The sequence below is a fragment of the Micromesistius poutassou genome (genome assembly GCF_964030765.1).
Source record: "Micromesistius poutassou genome assembly, chromosome: 8".
NCBI classification, from domain to species: domain Eukaryota; kingdom Metazoa; phylum Chordata; class Actinopteri; order Gadiformes; family Gadidae; genus Micromesistius; species Micromesistius poutassou.
This window is the reverse complement of record NC_140278.1, coordinates 14,956,276-14,977,080: the sequence shown is the minus strand read 5'-3', so window position 1 is coordinate 14,977,080 and position 20,805 is coordinate 14,956,276. Positions and strand designations below refer to the sequence as shown.

The window sequence follows — 20,805 nt, the reverse complement described above, 5'->3', positions numbered from 1 at the left end:
TGGGTGGAGAAAATAAGTTGCTCTCTCAGTTCCTGTAATGGTTGAGTCAGACTTTGTGTGAATCAGCCTCTCTCACACAAAGCGCTGCCAAAACCAGCTCCTATTACCTTATACCGTTGTAGTTATACCGTAACACTTCATAGGTTTAAACCTAAATAACTATATGTATATACCTGCATGTATGTATTTGCTTTTATTATTTGGTTTTGTCCTCATTCAATTCAATGTAATTATTAACTTACATCCATTTAAACCCATAACCTTCATATCTACTTCTCTATATATCTATATCTATAACGTGGTGTGGTCCTCATTAGGTTACTTATAAACATATGAAGCCAAAACTACCTGTGGTAGAAAAGAGGATGATGCTTCTTCTAATCAAAGTGTTAACTGATGAAAGTTTGTTGAATAATTTCATGTATATGTAATTCATTTGTAATTTATATGTGGGGGTAATTCAGGTAATTTAGGGTCATCGAAGAGGAGTTGTCATGGCGATGACCTTTGACAGCTGATGCTGGGCTGGTGGATGAAGGGGGGGTGGGGGTGGGGGGGGGGGGGGGGGTGGCTGAACTCCCGTGTCCTAACAGAGTGAGGTGATATATCTCTCTACCACCCCCCCCCCCCCCCCCCCCCCCCCCCCCCTCTATGAGTAGTTGTGATGTCCGGCTCGAAAAACAACTCTAACTGATGTGTCACCTGACCAACCCCCCCACCCCCCCCCACACACACACATCCCCACCATTTTGTTTGGCCGCCCGTCGCTACGACCACAGCGGCGGCGGCGGCGGCGGCGGCGACGTATAGCCTTCTATAGGTACACACAGGCAGTCTGTAGTTATTCATCATCCATAATGTTAACGATTACAGCATGTCGATAGCCACGCCGGGAGTTAAATGAGTTTGTGCACTCAGCGGCGCGGGCGTGTGCGCGCCGGCCGCGGTTCAAGGTCACCCCGGCCCGTTCGTGACAGCCGGATGTTTCCCGGGCAGGCGCACGCGGCTCACGCCAAGGTCAAGCGTGCCACTATTTAGAACAAATAGATACATAAAACACTCCATCGTGAGGGGGGGAGCAGCAGGGGGGGGGGGGGGGGTGGTTGGGGGGGAGCAGCAGGGTGGGGGCCCAGGACCTTGGGCCCCGGACGGAGCCCAGACGCCAGCCTGTGGATTTTTTTCTCCTGTACTTGTATTTCAGTCTGACACTCTGTCACCACCCCCCTGCCCCTCCTCTTCTCCTCCGCTCCACACACACACACATACCCACCTTTCCTCGACCACCCGCGCACGCGTGGAAGGCGCGCACGACGCACGACGCCACACGTGCCTAGCGTCAACACACGCAGGCCTATTATCAACCAAACACACACAATAACACACAAGTCTTCTCCACCACAAACACACACACACACACACACACACATGCACACATAGCCACGTGCACACACACACACACACACACACACACACACACACACACACATACTCCTCTCCCCAACCCCCCCCCCCCCCCGCACGCACACACACCTGCAAAGACAAACACTCCCACACACACACTCACACCACCCACCTTCTGTGTCCCCTCTACCGTTTCCAAATCAAATCCTTCTTATGTGGAAAGTTTGCATTGATTTCCGTCTGGGTGGAACCCACAACCACCACTACCACCAGAGTGTGTGATTGCGATGGTGAGGCGATGGTGAGTGTGTGTGTGTGTGTGTGTGTGTGTGTGTGTGTGTGTGTGTGTGTGGGGGGGGGGGGGGGGGCGGGGTCGTGGGGGCAGCACACTTTATCATTCAGCTCCGTCTGCTGGGCAGCTGAACGTCCGGCGAGCTGGGCCGGGCCTAAGCCGCTCCGCCAGGCATAGCATGACCGAAAGCCGCTGCTGCACCTATGGGCCGGGGCGCCGGAGAGAACCAAGGGAGAAAGAAAAGGGGGAGCGAGGAGGGAGAAGAAAGCGGCCCATTGTGTTGGAGCACGGGCAGGACACGGCTGGGGCGTGTGGTGAGAGGATACACTCGATATGGAGTCAGTTAGCAGCTCATGCCTATCGCCGCGGACAATGGGACCAGGGCGAGTGTCTCCCTCCCTCTCTCTCTCTTTCTCTCTCCCTCTCTCTGCCCCCCACCCCGACCCCCCTTCCCCCTCCCCTCCCCTCCCCTCCCTTCCCCTCCGGCACACGAGCCAGGGGGGCCGGGGGGGGCGCTCTGATGGCCAAGCGTGACATTTAAACCCCAGCCCTGCAGTGGCTTCAGGGGCTCTTTGTGGATGAGAAAGAGGTGAGGAGGGGGGGTCCATCTGAGCCAAGAGAAGGAAGAAGAAGAAAATAAGGAGGTACGGCCAGAGACTCACCCTGACTAAACCCTTACAAGCACCCCTACCACCCAAACCCTTACACAGCACAGCCCCCCCCCCCCCGAACACCCACCCTCACGCCTCTGTCCACACGCGTGCCCCCTCCCCCCCCTCCTCAGCCCCCCCCCCCCCCCCCCTCCCCTTGGAGAAACCCTCAGTGTGTCAGTGATGTGTGGGGGGGGGCTCCATTGTGAGGCGTTCGGCCCCTAAAGAAAAGGGCCCTTTGGTGGCAGACAATTCAGCTGTCCACTCTGATCACAATGGGGGCACATCCCATTGCTTTGAGCATCTGTTTCAAGTTGGTATCGGTGGGTCCCCCTCTCTCTGTCTCTCTCCCTCGTCGCCGGGCTGTGCGGGCCGGGCCCATACAGAGCAGAGAGTGAGTCACTAAATCCCTGGATCTGCCCCGCTTCACCACCACCTGCTCACAACCACCCTTCTTTAACAATTCTTATTCTGGATCAATACAGAGGAGTCGGCCATGGTGTCTCTCAAAAGAGACAGATGAATAGACTTAGGCAGCGTAGGCGGTTGGTAGGGATTGCATGCTTTCTTGGATACTGTAACGGTGTGCTGTCGGCCAACTGTACGAACCTGGGAATGTTTCAAAAAGAGAGCGAGAAGATGATTCTTTTTTTTGCCAAACTGTAAAGAACGGGACCGACTCTATCAATGGCAATGGATCGCCCCCCTGTGGTCGTTTTAGTCATTGTATTTTCTTAAATACATAAAATAGTCTTGGACCATATATTTATTCTTTAACCCCTATACATTTCCAGTTCATGTCATTATATCAAGCTGTGGAATGGCCTCCACTATTTTATAAATCATTTGGAAAATGTAATATTCTCCTTGTGTATCGTCAGTTGATTTTATTCCCCATGTGTAAGAGTAACAATTTGATTGACATAATCTCGGGATCTGCTCCTACGCTCTTGCCCAATAGCTGATTCCGAAGGGTAAACACAGCACAGGGGCTCTCTGCCGGGGAACCGGCTAATCAGCCCAGAAACATTTGCTGCCCTTCTGGCAAGGTCACAGAGGTCACGGTCCCTGGGCTGGACGTCCACTCCCCCCCGCTGAACCACGGTAGATCCCTTCCCCCTGGGGGACCTCAGGGCCTGCGGCCACAATCACCGCCCAGCGTCCATAGGCTCCTAGGAGCCACCTTTCATGTGTAGGGCCTGGGATGGGCTGCCGGGGGTGGGTGGGGTTGGAGTGCATGGGGACTATCTGTCTCTCCGTACGTCCGTCCATCCATCCGCCATACAGTGCGCCCCCCCCCTGGTTCTATTTACTCAGACTGCCAGAACGCCGGGTTCTGATTGGCCCTGGGAGGCCAGCGGTGGACCCCGCCTGCTGTTTGGCCAGCTGATTGATCTGTTAACACTGTCCACTGGACGTGTGTCCCTGAATTTAATTTCAGAATTCATTTCTGGGGAGACGTGTGTACAGAAATGATGTAGAGTCTGCGGCTCGCTGTGAAGGATTGCGGGCGGAGATGAAATAAATTGCAATTTGGATTGCCTTCTCTTCTCTCTAATGAGGAATGTCTCGAGTGTTTTGCTCAGATGGATCTGTATCCCCCCCGTCTAAAACATTCTCTGCCTCCCGCTCCTAGGGCTTTGATTGTGTCCGTTTCTATGATTCAGCTGTATTCATTGCTTTCCTGTGGCTGATCGCCAAAACCGGAAAAACTAAAATGGGTTTGGGTATGAGTGTTTCAGATGGTGCCGCTTCAGGGCAACAGTCACTACACTATTTAGCGAAGGCTTCGTGGTTTTCTGTGCCAACGGATGGAAAGATATATATTTTGGGCCTTTTTGTTGCCATCTTTGTGTGTAGCTCATAAATATGATAGAGTGTTGGAGAGAGATATTTAAGCACAGTGAAACTGCACATGACTCTGAATCTAATCACACACCAATACCCAGACAAGTCCCCTGCCGTCAAAATAATAAAATAAAAATCTGGTGGAAAACGCCAGCGGAGAAAAGGCAGAGCTGATTCATTTCACAGCTCATAAAGGCAGCCAGTGTGTGTGTGAGAGTGCTTTGGACAGAAAGAGAGAGAGACAGAGAAAGAGAGAGAGTGTGTGTGTGTTTGTGTGCCTGCATGTGTTTGTATGTGTGTGTGTGTGTGTGTGTGTGTGTGTGTGTGTGTAAGTGTGCCTCTATTGTCCACCCTGGCTGCACACTTCATGCTGCTTTGTGTTTGGACTGTTAGCAGAAATACCCATAAAAAGCCCACAAAGACCATGATATACACACACTGGCCAGGACAATGCTGTGGCTTGGAGGAGAGGGCTTGGTGTGACGTCCCCCACCCTGTCCTCCTCCGGCCTGCTGTAGACAAGAGCAGGGAGTAGGGGTGGGGGTGGGGGGGGGGGGCGTAGGCCTGCTTGGATATGCATCACAAAGGCTTCCTGGCGTATTGATCGGCAGTGGGTTAAGGCAGTCTATCAGCAAATGCCCCCTCTCTCAGGGAAAAAACAACAGGAGATTAAAAACACACAGCTTGCTGGGCGGGATGTTGCCGATGGGCTGTTATCTCAGCCCAGAGGTCACTGTGTACAGATATAATCCACTTTCACTTAACAGCTTCATTTAGCTCACCTCACATGCAAATCACAACGCCACACTGGTTTATTTTGGAGGGGGTTGGGTTGGTGCTGTGTGTGTCCGTGTTTTTTGTGTGTGTGTGTGTGTGTGTGTGTGGGTACTAGGGAAGAGCACAGCAGGTGAGTGTCTTGACTCTACAGCAGGCCTTATGCAGGCTGGAACTGCTTATACGTTTACTCTTTCCCCAGCACCAGACAAAGTAATTGCTGCTGGAGCTCTTAAAGGGAGGGGAAACGGCGCCCCCTAACTTGAGCGATAGCAATGACGGCCAGTGAGATCAAATGATTTGACATTATTGCTGGACACGCGACCCATTTTAATTTCTCACACATATCCCTCACATATCACAATATATGGAAATATTGGTTATGAATTTGTTGATCATAATTGCTAATGATCTGGGAAATCCTATTTCTAAGTAAAAAAAAATCCATTTGATATAGTTTAATTGTGAAGCATTTTATGATAAACAATTTAACAGGTGAATGTTATTTATTACTACTTACTAATGTGCATAACCACCTAGACTTCAGTAAGAAATTTTTCCAAAGATGTGAACAATCTTAACAAATAAACATCAAATTGTCTTTTCATGTGTAGACAGAAAATGTGTAATAAAATAAACAGAACCTGTGAACAACACGTTGAACAACACGTTCCTGTGTAACACAGTGAAAGTGAAAGCTGGTGCTTAACTGGTGGTTAATAAACACGGGGGTCAGTAGTGCTCTTTGGGCTCGCTGAACTTGCGCTTTTTGGGTGCGGATGAGGCCGGGACTTCCTGGCTGCTCGGGAACTCAAACTGAGACACCTGCAAAACAGGCAGGACAGTAGGCTTAGCTAAACCCATCTTCCACAAAGAAACCATACTGCACATCTATTTCTAATCAGCTACAATGCTACTAAAACAGATTGAATGTGTATTAAATCCCTCCTTAATAGTCGTGCTTGGTAGCACAGCAAACTACTTTCTCACGCAATCTTTATGTCATGCAGTATATTTGTAATATTGCATTAATGTTAAGGATGAACAAAGTAAAAGCTAAACCTTAATATTAATTGAGAAATTACTTTATTATGTTTGTTATCTTTGTTAATAATAGTAATAATATTAACGTGAATAAAAATACTGTAGGTAACAGTATTTATTAGCAGACAACACAGGGCATGGAGTTTGGAGGGTGTTCACCGCTTTGTCCTGAACGGGAGACAGTCTCTTGGTCATCTTTTTTCTTGATATTTTCTCCTGCACAAGCACACACACAAGTTTTAATTATAACGCTTATATACATTGCTTATATACATTTCAAACATGAAATGTAATATATATCCAAGTATAGTACCGAAAGAAAGTATGAATATATTTGAATGCATGTACCAATATAAACATATAAAACAATTGTGTCAATATGTCAATTGAATTGACATTTTGGCCGATTTTTGCCACATCAACCTTACTGAAACAGTCAACGTTTCTACTCACATTATCCTGGTAATGATGTGAGCCGTTTATTTACGATCATTCCCTATCACTTCAAGTTGGCCATGCAATTCAGGTTGGGATCATAGTGGACCTTAACCCCTTGAAGGATGGGAGCCGCTGGTCTAGTAGCCCTCATGTGACTTTGCATGTGAAGAGAACCACTAGAGCTACTAGGCAGTCTTCAAGAGGAGCCTGGGACTAAAGGGCCCGGCTTGTTACAGTCATCTCTCCAGGCTGAGAGATGAGGGGGGAGGTCTGAGGGGGGCCGAGGGGACTCACTGTGGAGGAGCGCACGACTCGACCACTCCTGGTCTTCATGACGGCCACCTCCTCCGTCAGACTGGTGCTCTCCACCTCCACCACCATCTGAGTGTCCATCTGACAGAGGACAGATGGCTCACTGCTACCCCCTACCAGACACTACAAGGGGCTACTCAAAGGAAGGTCGCCCCTTATAAACACATGTTGACACAGGCCTCTACTGATCACTGTAGCCTCTTCTGCGTCTGAGTACACTGTGCACTGTGGTGGACTGGGTGGTTCACTGGTGTTTGTTAGTGTGAGATGAAGAAGCCCTGTGGACCTTAATCAGTAGATAGCTCCGTCTGTACTGCCACAGATGTGTTGTGCTCTGTAGATACTCTCACAGATGTGTTGTGCTCTGTATATACTGCCACAGATGTGTTGTGCTCTGTATATACTGCCACAGATGTGTTGTGCTCTGTATATACTGCCACAGATGTGTTGTGCTCTGTATATACTGCCACAGATGTGTTGTGCTCTGTAGATACTCCCACAGATGTGTTGTGCTGTGTTTCTGTGTTAAGCTGTTGAGCTGCAGACTGTCAGCCGGCATTTGGGTGTACTTTTTCTTCAATGGTTTATTTTCACACAATACTGTCAGCAGATGGTACAGATTTCATGTTAAACCCAGTCATCTGTTTGTTAGCCTGTGTTGCAGACTTTATATTTGAGTGCAGGAAGTTTTTAAGGTTTAGTGTCCCTTGATTTCTAATAGTGCATGATTATGAAAGGTAGACAATGAAAGATTTTAAAAAGAATAATTCTCTCTTAACGCACCTCACAAAAATATATGAAATATAATATACAAGAAATCATTTCCTAAAGATATTCTAATTGTCCAGCAGCAAAAACAACACTATCCTAACACACTCTTCTGCAGGCGTCTCCAGATTGTCTATCATGTGAGTCTGGAGATAAGAGAAATACATATTATCTATCTATCTATCTATCTATCTATCTATCTATCTATCTATCTATCCATCTATCCATCTATCTATCTATCTATCTATGTATCTGTCTGTCTCTCAACCACATATAACAACCACAAAACACAGAACAAGTTTTCATTGGTTGAGGTTAAATTAGTTAGATTATTGTAAAACAATTATTTCCAGATCTTTGATTCATGATACTAATTGACCTAAATACACTTACCTCTGTTATTTGTAAAATATTTCATCCTATATGTTTAGAGCTGAAAACTATCTCCAAATTAACAACCTACTCCAAACAGAGCATGGTTCATGCCTCGGTTAAAATGAGCATTCCTTTGTTCATATAAATATCCATATCCTTTTTTATCATATAGTGAAAGCTACCATTTAACCAGTGAAGGCAGTGCTGACCACCATCGAGTAAACATTGTGTATGCATTGTGTTGTGAGAGCAATGGTGTGATGCTCCAGGCATATAGCTCTCTGACCTGCTCTACAACAGCCCCCTGCTCGTCCATCTGCAGCATCCATTTGTCCCTCACACGCACAGGCTCCTCCCCCACCTGTAGCCATTGGACAGCGCAGGTGTCAATACAAACCTTTCCTCTGCAATGTCAGTTGTGTTTTTTTGCAGTCTTATAAACTTTGTCGAATGACTTGAACGGTAAAACTAAGCCAATGTATGTTTATTGATTTCTGTAGAGGAAGTCAACCATTTCATACGCCAACAAAGGGAGCCAGAGGTCAATAGGCAACATGGCGGGTTTTGTTTGCCTCAGGGAATTACAGATTTGTCGTAAATGACCCTTGGAAATTACTTGAAGTGGTACTCTGTATTCCATGCAATTTGGGTAAATTATCCCAGAACCATCAGAGCCTAAACTTGGCGTCATCTTCGAGACACGATTAGGCATTAACCGGACAGATAAACCATATTAGGATGATGGGTTGCCAGCACCACAACCATTCCTTCTTTTACAAGTTCACATCACAGAAGTGCTCGGCGTGATCCCCCCTGGGGTGCGTCTCCTCTCTACCTTCTCCAGCCGGTCCCTCTCCGTGGTGACGTCCACGCGCAGCGTGTGGAAGGGGGTGACCACCTCGCCCATGCACAGCTTCACAGGCTCCTTCGCAAACTCCATCAAGTTACCATCGCCCTCCTTGAACCCTGGTGGCTGGTAGTCCTGAGGAGTGACTGGGGACACCAATCAAGCAGACACAAGCACACACACACACACACACACACACACACAGACACACACAAACTCTTACTATTAGTACTACGTAAAGACCAACATGTGACCAACATGTGTGTCTACACATATACACATTTATGAAATAACTAAATTAATTTCATATCCCTTGCATGCAGTAAGTTCCATCGTCTGTTTTCCAAGAGAACACTTGGTAGTAGCGTTCCTATGTTCTGAGCACCGTAGTGAGATTACTATATAGTGGACAGATTTTGTGTTTTCAACCATGACGATACAACTCAGTCAGTATGACATTCTTTACAGGTGCTATGAAAGTCCCTCAGAGATATTGTGCTAACAAGCAGACTTCATGATGGGACCACCATGGAGGGGACTTAAAGACTAACGTCTCAACATGACAGGCAGCAAGACTCAAGGTGGCCCTCTTCTGACTGCTTGTGGAATCACCTTGCCATGTGCAAGTGAATCAGGTCAGAGACATCTGAGTGTAAATACAAGGAATACTACATTGATCAATAATTTGCATTATTATTATTATTGTGTGCATTATTACCATTATATGTGTGTTCGTCTCTGTGTATGGGCGCATTTCCATTGTATGTGTGTGTGTGTGTGTGTGCATTATAATTGCATATGTATTATATTATCTATGTGTGTGAAATATTGCCTGTGCGTTTGTGTGTATTATGTCAAGTGAAACATTGCTTGATACTTTAATTGAGGCTGAATGCACCAAGGCATCAGGGTGCAGTGTCTACTGGCGGTTGTGCTTTGTGGGTTACCTTCGTCGTAGTAGGCCAGCTTCATGTTGATGCAGACGTTGTCTGGGAGAGGACCCAGGTTCTGCATCAGTGTGTACAGCTTCCTCACCAGCAGGATGCTGGCCTTCTTAGTGTTGCCGCACGCCACCTTGCAGTTGTTGTTGCTAAGACACGCAAAGGATTGTGGGAAATCATCCTGACACTCAATGACGTTTTTACTCTTAACACGCCGACCCACCTATTTTCTCCCTGAAAGAACTTAACAAGCTAGTTACTGAAGATATGCTGCATGCTTACCTCACATGTTGGTTAAATACAGAAAACCAGAGAATGTCAGAATTTGGATGATTCGAAAAAAGTGTACCTCATTGTAAATACATGATATGTTTATTCCTTTTGTATCGTTTTCTTATTCTGTGTTATTCTGGATGAGTGATCCAGAAATTAAACATATTGTACCTTTCAAATTCCATTTGTGGTCCCTTTGCGGAGTAGGTTATCTTAAATTGGTAGAATTCTGTCACTAGCTGGAAAAAAAAAGAAAAGGAAAGAAGGCTATTTGAGGTGGATGAACAGCTCGGTACCTAAGATCTACTTTATCAATGCACATGTGGGAATTTTCCATGACTCAACTGCCACAACGACACAGCAATCTCTGTCTCCTGAAACATTACCTGAGGATTGTCTTGATCGGTGTATATCTAAAACAAACAGTAACAGTACATTAGGAGTGCATTAAGATAGAGACTTTCAGGATTCAAAATTACAGTTACCCTTAAACTTAATCAGACACATGAAAGACAAGCTACTCACTGACAAAACGACCGTTCTCAGCTGGAGGGACACAGGGTGGAACGAATGTGAATAAAACAAATTATATTTGCTTTTAGGTCTTTAATGTTCATCCAAAGCAAATATTTGTGGAGGACTTACATATTTCTTCTGAATGGCATCAAAGCATCCCTGCATCCTGGAGAGGGTTAAAAAAAACTTAATGAATACACAAACACACACACAGTCTAACTCGAGAAGGACTAGGGAAAACCCTGAGTCATCCTGATAGAACCAATTGTCCCTGGCACTGTTTCCAACTGTTACCATCATGTTTGTGTGTGTGTGTGTGTGTGTGTGTGTGTGTGTGTGTGTGTGTGTGTGTGTGCGCGCGTGCGTGTGCATCCATGCATCCATACATGGACACCAATAACCCAATTTCAAGGTATAATTGCTTAATGGCATTCAATCGATTGATAGCCTAGGTCCACTCACTCCAGCGCTGCAGTAACAGAAAGCCCTGTGTAAGCAATAGTGTGATGTTTCTTCTTATGGCAGACATTTACAATGTTTTAGGTTGCTGTAAGCCTGACTGAAGTTATGAAAGCATACTCTTACTTCCACTGCTACTACTTCTAAGATTACTTGTATTTTTTATACAGCTTATAATTCTATAGTAGCACAGCTATTGCTAGATCCATACCAACTCTACTACTGCTTATAATAATAATGATATTAATCATAATCATAGTAATGTTAATGATTTCAGAGGCTTTTACCCCCAATTTTTACCCCCAAGAAAATAACTTGATGCTACTTTGACTCATTAAAATATTCAAATAAACAGAAAATGTGTCGTAAAGGTGTGTGTTACAAACTAACCACTGGACCATCTGATTTGCCCCAGGACAGCTGCGCTCCTCTCGTAGAATCATCACTTTCTGCTCTGTGTAAGGTACATTGAAACACAGTAGAGATTATATAGATACATAGACACACACACACACACACAGATTTCAGTTTATCATTTAGTTATAACTGAGGAAGCAGGCAGAGGCACATCTTAAAAATCCTTAATTTCTGGATTAAAAGTTAGAGCAAAAAAATCAACATCTAAGTGAGTCCTGTATCTTAAATGTATTTTTTGCATCCTTCATTCTTGCGCTTGTTCAAAATAAACCCATTAAACTTGGCGTTGTCATCAATAATGCAATTTAGCTGTGCAATGTCACAGGCTGATGCAGGATAGCTAGTTACATACCTTCAACATGTTTGGTCCCATACGCTATCTCAGGGAAGAGGCCCCTAAGGTAGGTGATGCTGGACATGGCAATGGCCAGAAGTTTCTTTATAACGACCAGGGATTGCTGCTCTGTAGCGACCACATCCGGCAAAAGCTGAGTCTCCTAAATAAGTCAAACATGATGCATACAGTACATGCAGAAAAACATTAGATGCAAGTGCATGCTGCAACCTGACTCTCTTTTGATGTATAGTCATATGGATATTATACAGGCTAATCATACCTGACCAGTCCTGGTTTGTTGGACACATGCCATGGTTGTGAAGAGGAACACAATTCTAAACAAAACAACATTTTGCATTGTTGCAGAATCTGTGGGTGTCAATATATTGTGCAATGCTGTCGTAAAACCAAATCGGTTTGTTGAGTATGGGTTAAACTGGGAGAATAATTCTAAACAATGACAAAAAATAAGTTAGTTATATTTACTTATATTGTCTTTGGTTAAATCTTAAAGAACTGCTGAAATAATCTAACGTTAGCATTAGCTGGCCTACTTTAGATTGACTTTTCGACTTTATAGCATCTTTCTAGCTAATACATTCTGCTTCATCAGAAGCTAATGTCATGACACAAGCATGGCACTTTGCCTGCTAAATTAAATATATAAATAATGCCGTATTAACATACACATTGTGGTAACTGTTACTTACAAAAAGCGTCTCTTTCTAAATCTCTTGAGCACACAGCTAATTAGCGAAATCGTTCCCGCTATCTGTGTTTGATTGACAGTTTAACATTCGTCACAAACTAGCAGCCAATCACAAATAAGACAATTACAATTAATAAAGTAAGTAATAATATTTGAATAATAATAATATTTAAAATCGTTTTTTTTATACCAGCTATGTAGTCGTAGTATGATTAATAACCACTGCGTATATTTGAGTGGAAACATGTATGTATTATTTAGTTTGTGTGGCCACTGGCCAAGTATGTGGTGGCTGCCGTCTGCAGTGCCATTTCGTCTCGAGCCCACAGTAGTCTGGATTGGGATTGGACCGCGTGCTATCAATCACAGTAGCTGCGCGGTCTTGTGATATTCCAGTGGCTGGTTTAAAGCCTGTGCAAGAACCCTGTAACCTGCTATTGGCTACTGTAAATGTCTGTCAAACGTGGGGCATCCCTCATAGTGACGTAACATATCTTCTCGCCATTTTCACTGAGAGGCAGTCGTGTTCAGAAAACAAGGCTTGGACTCAGCATAGATACATCAACTGTATCTTAGCACAAACAGCGTTTCGCCTTACGGATAAACAGGATTTGTCAGTCCAAAACGGTCGCAACATGTCGTCAGAAAACCTGGACTCAGACACTCAGATTGACTACGAAGACGAAAAACAGGTTGGTTTGGATGTCAGCCTTAGTGTTGTTGGGCCAGTCACTGAGTGTGCTAGCTGTAAGAGGCTAGCACTAGCTACAACAAGTGGAAGTGTTTAAAATGCACGCCTGAATGCAATGACACGCGCACAAGATGATGGCAGCATACACCTACACACTAATTTTATTTGGATGAAATTAGTATTGTCGCGGCTGTATAATAAAGCGGATAGCGGGTGTGTGGATACTGTGTGACTGAGTCTCGTCCCACTTGATTTGGCTCGTGTCATTGGCTCACCAGTTCACAGCGGCTTGGGCCTCATTGGTCAACTCTAACCTGACAACAACTGCAATGAGGCAGAGCTTCCGCATTATCTCAAACTATACAATGCTGAGATTATGATGTGATGGATATATAACCAAAAATGTTGCATTGTTGTAGAATCAGTGGGTGTCAATATATTGTGCAACGCTGTTCTAAGACCAAATCGGTTTGGTTGACTATGGTGTTTCATTGTTTTGGCAGTGAGGTCGAAGGCCCATGTGCTCGTGTGCTCATGAATGTCTTGTAAGCCAAGATGGGGTTAGATTTTGGTGCATAGCAAAGAGTTGACAACAGGAATTAACCTTCTCATTGTGCATCCTTAAATCATGAAGTCAGCAGAACAGACAGCTATGTAAGAGATGCATGTTATTAAGGCATGTTGATGTATAGACAGAAGCTCTTGCCTTTCTCCACAGATTACCATTTTGGGAAAATCTGTCTGTTCTTTACAATGTTTTGAATCACCCCATATTTGTAGGCTCAAGTGAATAAACAAAGGCCCAGTACAACATACAGCCTCCCCCTCCATCCCTTCTCTTCCTCCATGGGAATATTTGCATTGGCTTCTGTGCCCTCCTGAGTCATAATTTATCAGTCCACACTCTATCAAAGGAAATTCTACACATGAATACATGTCAGGGCAGGTATATGCTGGCTATTGTTATTGTGCTATTGAGTCACGTTGTTAACGGTTCTGACATAATTAAGGTGTGGTTCTGTGTCACTTGAGTGTCTGACCTGTTCCACTAGTCATGGCCATTCTTGTGTTTTCACACGTGAATGCAGAAAGCCTACCTGTAACCTTGGTGAAAAAAACCTGTCTTTGTCAATGCAAATATTTCAATGCAATAAGTGTGTGTGTGTGTGTGTGTGTGTGTGTGTGTGTGTGTGTGTGTCTGCTGTTGTTTTGTGTATCCAACCAAACATGTGCATTCAAAGACACTGTTGTGGTGTGGGAGCATTTTGTTACTCATGTTATTACCAATACACTTCCAGAAGTCATCGGCATGGTATTTAAACCTTGTTCTAGCACTATAACAATGTGATTTTAAAGGAGGAGGCTTCCCGTTCCAAAAAAATTGGGTTAGGCCATACCTTGTATACATGTCCAAGTTTGACTCGTACTTTTGTTTTGCTTTGATTCATCATTCTCATTAAATGGCTGAAACAAACCTTTCAGGGCTCAAATAATTGTTTCTATGTGGTTTTACTTGGGATGTAATGTCAGATACACACATTTCATATGTCTATAAGTTTGTGATTATTTAATGCATTTTCACTGTGTAGTTCAATATAGTAGTATGAGTAGTCTAGCTCTGTGATCTTTCTTACATATTGCCCTACCACATTTTATTTTAGTTATTTGGTACTTAAATGTGTATGTAAATATAATGCTGATATTTGGCTTGTATTCTTATTCTTTTGTGTCTTCTCTTGTTTGATTGGCACAGTTTCTGCTCTTAACACCTGAATGATCTTATGGTCATCGCATCTTATGTTATCAGGATTCCCAGGAGAAGAACAGCAGTCCCATCAAGTCTGAGGAAGCCAAGCTGAAGGCCAAATACCCCAGCCTGAATAGTAAGCCTGGAGGCTCTGACTTCCTTATGAAGCGGCTACAAAAAGGGGTAGGTGGCCAAACTGAAACTAACATCATCCCTACAACAGACAACATCATCCGAACAAGCCTTGTATTCTGTCCAAACATCCCTTTGTTACACAGTAGAATGTGAGGTTCGGTCAAGCTGCATTGCATTCTGGTTTTGCCCTCTCAAGATATTTTGAAGGGAGGGGCCTTGGTTTGTTGTTGATTTGTTTAGCTTCAGATACACCATGTTAACTTTCCCATATTCCCTGCTAGCATTACTGCTAGCATGAATAGCAGCATGACTTCGCATGACCTGGTATCCAAGGAATGGAAAACCCCTGCTGCTTCCCCCCTGCTTCCCCCCCTGTTGCTTCAGTATCACATTCATGTTCACATATAATGGGATTTGACTTGGAGTTGGTGCATTGCAGTAAAACTCAACATAAACTGTAAAATAAATTTGTCAAGGTGAAATCAATCATGTTGTTGAGCTAGAAAGTCAGTCCCCTGACACACAAACCCATGTAATGTTAGTTTATGCATTTCTGGATGAAAAATCAATCCAATTGCTCCAATGTAAATTGTAAACAAACATTCTCATTTAAATGTATATACAAATGGAAACTAAACCTCAAATCCTTTAACTTAAGGCCATCTTTAGGGAAGTCTATCGTGTTTATTCTACTATTCTACTATACTATTCTATTCTAACACATTATTACACTTTCCTGCCCTCAATTGCTTAGTCCATATTCAGCTTGTGACCTTGCCACATAGCTGCTCGTCCCATAATGCAAGGCAGCACTTGTCACTTCTAATTCCTAATTCTCTGATTGGCTGCATTTAATTCAAGCTTTGGCATAATTGCTATAATTTAAATCAGTTACAGTCTCTATAAAGTTTATAGTACCCATCATGACTTGATGGGTTATCAACACAGGATATGATAATAAGACATTTAATTATTGTAGAGTTTAACCTTTGCTCTTCCAGGCCTCACAATACTTCCTTAGTTAGTCTTTGGCAGAAGTGTTTCTTATCTCTCTTCTCTGCCACCTAGCCAAAGTACTTTGACTCGGGGGACTACAACATGGCCAAGGCCAAGATGAAGAACAAGCAGCTCCCCGTGGCTGGGCCCGACAAGAACCTGGTGACCGGGGACCACATTCCCACGCCACAGGACCTGCCCCAGAGGAAGTCCTCCCTGGTTACCAGCAAGCTAGCCGGCTAGCCCCCACGATCTGAGGAACGCCCCCTCAACCATCAGCCCCCCCTGGGGCTGCAAGAGCTGCTTGCCACCCCCTCACCTTCACTTCCCGAGATGTCCATCTTCTCACGCCCTCCCTTCTCCCCTCCTCATACTCCTCTCTTTCATTTATCTTCTCCCTCTCCTCTCCCTTCCTCCTCCTCCGCTGAACCCCACAGGCGCTCCTTGGCTTAACATATCATATTTAAGCTCCATTTGCTTGTGTGTGTTAGTGTGTGTGTGAGTGTGAGAGTGGAGATGCATCTGCGACCCTAATCTGCCTTCTCGCTACACACATGGCTCTGTCCCTCTGCTAAACACACACACACACACACACACACACACACACACACACACACACACACACACACACACACACACACACACACACACACACACACACACACACACACACACACACACCTAACTATCCTCCCGTTACCGTTGTTCCCCACTGCTCTGAGATGTATCCCAGTAGAGTGGCATCATTGCCAGGAGGGGGGTTGGATGGGGTGAGTCAATGCACTTTGTATACTGTACAGTCATTGTTTATCGTTTAGATGTTTTGTTTGGTTTTATTTCTGGTTTTGTTTTGGAATTGTTCTAATTGCATCCTCCAAGATACCAAAATGACTATGTATGTATAAGGGGAGGGGCTGTTTACCTCGTGCACTCCAACGTCTTTGGGACGGGCGTCTTCGTGATTCAAATCCCTCCAGTTGGGTGGGATGGGTGGCGGGCGAGTGAGTGTGAGGATTATTATTGGTAGTATTGTTATTTTTGTTTGTAATAATCGCTTGCATACCAAAACCTGTAAGAGGCTGCTGCATTAGTCGAGAGAAGTGTTCTGACTGGAATCATAGTGGGAACGCTGCAGAAGAAACGGCCCGGGCCTCTCATCCTATCCTGTTTCGCCGACTCTCGTCGAACAGATTCACCGCCCGCCTCACTCTTTGCAGCTCCCCCGAACAGGAAAAAGCCCCCCCTAATGTGTCTGTTGCCGCTGCTCCTGTGTCATCACTCCCTTTTGACTTTTATCTAGAAAACTCTGCATGTAGTAAGAAACACACAAACAGAAGACAAGAAGCAACTATTGAGGACTAGCAACTGGACGATATGAATACACAACTCTGCTGGGTCCTGGTTGGCCGTTTTCCCTTGCTGCCCTGACAATCCATAAACACACACTCTTCTTCTACGCTACCCAGGCATTCCAATTAACTCCCTGTATCCCAACTAAAATGCTCACTTGCAGTGGAGAGGAAAGTGGATGGTTCACTGATATTTGTTTGCCTGTTTTGGAGTTATGGATACGGATGTGGCATATCAATAATATAAGTGGGTGTCACTTTCAAAGTGACTCCATGTTTTCATGGCCTGATGTGCCGATAGGAATTTACTTCTGGACTAGATGGGAGTTGTTCTGGACTACAAATGCAGCCATTGCAGTCCAGGAGTCCTGTGCTCTATAGCCCAAAGTCAAACCGTGTAAGCATTGAGTCCAAAAGTCCACTAGTTTGGCATTGCTGGTCATGCACACAGGTCCCTTTTAAAATAATCCATAGCATTGATAATAAGTAAGATTGACTGTCGGTGAACTGTCCGTTTTAACTCTTGGTTTGGTGGATTTTATCACACTACGAGCGTAAAGAATTCATAGTGTGTGTAGTTCTGTAAATATTTGAAACGTTGTAAATTAATTTGTACATCTTTATGGGGCATACAGTTGGTCCTGATAAGCTGTTCTATAAAGAATGGAAACCATGCCCAGCTGTCCCGATAGTGGTAGCTCCCTCAATCCGGGAGACTCCCTTCATAATCAGCGGTAGTAGTCAAAGTATCCTGTGCACTCTAGCTAGATTAAAGATCTTTTATCCCTCTGTCGTTTTGGCCACTATGATACACTATCCTCAGCTTGCCGCTCTCGCCTCTGCGACTCGCTGAACACACATGTCCTCTGATGTCACCGCAACAGCACACATCACAACAGGGGTCCGGTTTTAGCGCAGAGTCTGCGATCGTCACCGCAAGGCTTAAAGTAGACCACTGCATGCTCGCAGGGTGTACTCTCTTGGCGAGGCCCAAAGGGATTCTATGACATGAGAAGGGAAGGAGGGGTGTCTAGGAGAATGACTGGGACCTATCCGTGGCAAGACATCGGTTGATAATATGGTTCAAAAATCCTGACAGAGAGAGAGGCAAAGTGCTCCAATGTATCTGCAAACAACTATGAATGCATGCTGCCCAAAGCCTCAAAACCGTAGGACACCGGTTATCTCAAAGCATTGCCCCAACTCCACCCCCACCCATATGTTTTATCTTCAGGGAACGACCATAAACACCCACTCTACCACCACGTAGGCCACAGTAGGACTTGGGGGCATGCACATTCGCACCTAACTTTTGAATTGTGTCAAATAGCGGCGAGTGGAGGGAAAAGGGAAATCTTAAATGGGAGTGCTTTAATGGAGGTCTGTGAATATGCTGCCGATTCTACACTGTAAATAATACACTATATCCGGGCTAGGGTTGTTCGATTTGTTTTAGTTTTTTCTCCACTACTTTCACTTCTTCCCCATGAGCTGATTTGTGGTTCCAACTCCTCCTCCCCTTTCAGCGAGACACACCGTTTCTGCTTTCTGAACAGCAGGGGCTCTGTGAATGGCTTTCCCACATGAGTGTGTGGGATGTGTAGTACTGTACACGCTGCTGCTGCTGCTGCTGCTGCTGCTGCTGCAGATGTGGTTGACGGCCAATTTTGAACAACACCTGTGTCCTCTATTTGTACCCGTCAAACCCATATTCTCTCCAGAGTCTCTTAATCCTCCTGCCACGTGGTTCAGTCCCTTCTCTGAGCGAAAGTGACTATATAGGAAATGGAAGTTCCACCCGTGAATCTCTGATTTGAATTAAATTTTCAATTTGATCCCATCTGATCTGATCTGAGTAGAAATTACACAACTCCCTCACAGCATCTTCATTTCTGACCACTGGCACTCATAGCGTTCAAAAGGGAAAACTAATTAATAATTACAAAAGGCTTAACGATTACTGGGGCAGGATTCTTGAATGCTACTAAATGTGTGATGGTTTGGCTTTGTACGAAACAATTCCATGAGGCAGGGGGATTGTGGGGTATGTTTAAATACCAATGTCTTATGTCCTGTTCAAATCGAATTAACGTGCCAGAAATGTAAAAATAAATGACAGACAATGTGCTCTGAGGTACCTTGTGCTGCTTTTACCTGATCTGTGTTCTTGTTGTTTTGCCTTTATGAGTAAACTTTTTATTTTTATTTTTCAGGCGTTCTCTTATTGTGTGATTCCTATATTTTTTATCCCATGATATATGCAGGGATTTCTACTGATAAATTAACAAGGAATATATGATAACTAGGATGTCTTGAGAACGCAGGAATGATTTTAAGAATTTGAAGGTGCAGGGCTAATCAGAATGTTTTCCTTTGTCTTTGGGACAAAGGTCCGGAGTTCTGTCAGTATTTGAAATAAACTTTTACATTGCGATATTTGTGTCGTTTAATTGTCAAATCAGTTTGCTGCTTGTATCAATGTTTTTTTATAGATTATTTCTTTATGTCGGTGCTGAAATAGCGAGTCCTGATCACTTCCATTGTCTTAATACTGATCGATTTGTTTGTACTTTATCTGTATCTTCTATTCCCACTAGGTGGCGTCAAATACAATTCAAAAATTGCACTTCACTGTAACCTCGAAGAAATGTTCTCAGTAATTAGTTGAATATATATACAATTTGGGTGCGAAGTTTTGGAAGATAAAATACACATGTTTTTTTTATTCTTAACGTTTCCAATCGATTATATATTATGTTTGATTTGGTTATCTTGATTGAGGATGTGACGCATTGTATCAAACCTGAGGTCATGTGTGGTAGAAACTAAACTATTTTTGGTACTTTGGTACTTCCCAATATATATATATATATATATATATATATATATATATATATAGGTCATGTGTGGTAGAAACTAAACTAGTTTTGGTACTTCCCTACAAATTCAAATTCACTTCACTACAAATAAAAATAAATAAACGTTCGTGAGGTAAAATAAAAACCTACTCAAAAAGACCGTAATAAAGTAGCAATGTAATCAAGTGTGTAAGAGCATTTAAAATCGACATTAAAATGACCAACGTGGTACAAATAGCAAGAAAATAAATCTCTACGGGCGCAGCCATTTTTGTTGTCGAGTCGTACGGTCAGCCTCTTCAGAATCTCTCATAATCCCCAGTGGGACCCATAGACATAATAAAGAGTAGCCGCTACTGCCTACTGGCGCTGACGAGCCGTGGGGCCGCCATCTTGGACCGGTCGACCGCTCTGTGTAATCCGTTTGGCAGGTGCAATGAACTGTCAGCGCATTTAATTAATCAAACCTCACTGAATACCAAACTGATTTTCACGCGGGTTTTTTTTTTTTGCTGCAAAGGTCATACATGTAGCTATGATACAGGACACATTGTTCGGCGTGTTTTAATATTCATAGTGAGTTTAACAGTAGTAGAATATTCTGATATATTATATAAAGTGAATAGAC

General features: G+C 44.1%; 2 protein-coding genes across 2 annotated transcripts; one reads left to right on the top strand and one right to left on the bottom strand.

The window, feature by feature from the left end:
- Positions 1-5,477: 5,477 nt before the first annotated feature.
- hormad1 (HORMA domain containing 1) lies at positions 5,478-12,005 on the bottom strand (the record flags this gene model as incomplete). The annotated part of the gene is made up of 14 exons (XM_084471564.1): positions 5,478-5,790; positions 6,169-6,225; positions 6,742-6,840; positions 7,623-7,673; positions 8,189-8,263; positions 8,738-8,895; positions 9,697-9,839; positions 10,135-10,202; positions 10,350-10,376; positions 10,489-10,509; positions 10,609-10,645; positions 11,329-11,392; positions 11,708-11,852; positions 11,973-12,005. 14 exons carry the CDS (start codon positions 12,003-12,005, stop codon positions 5,698-5,700), a joined length of 1,071 nt encoding a protein of 356 aa, XP_084327690.1. The 3' UTR covers positions 5,478-5,697.
- A 920-nt stretch (positions 12,006-12,925) lies between these two features.
- ensab (endosulfine alpha b) lies at positions 12,926-19,755 on the top strand. The gene is made up of 3 exons (XM_084471753.1): positions 12,926-13,093; positions 14,900-15,022; positions 16,043-19,755. Exons 1-3 carry the CDS (start codon positions 13,037-13,039, stop codon positions 16,211-16,213), a joined length of 351 nt encoding a protein of 116 aa, XP_084327879.1. The 5' UTR covers positions 12,926-13,036; the 3' UTR covers positions 16,214-19,755.
- Positions 19,756-20,805: the final 1,050 nt, after the last annotated feature.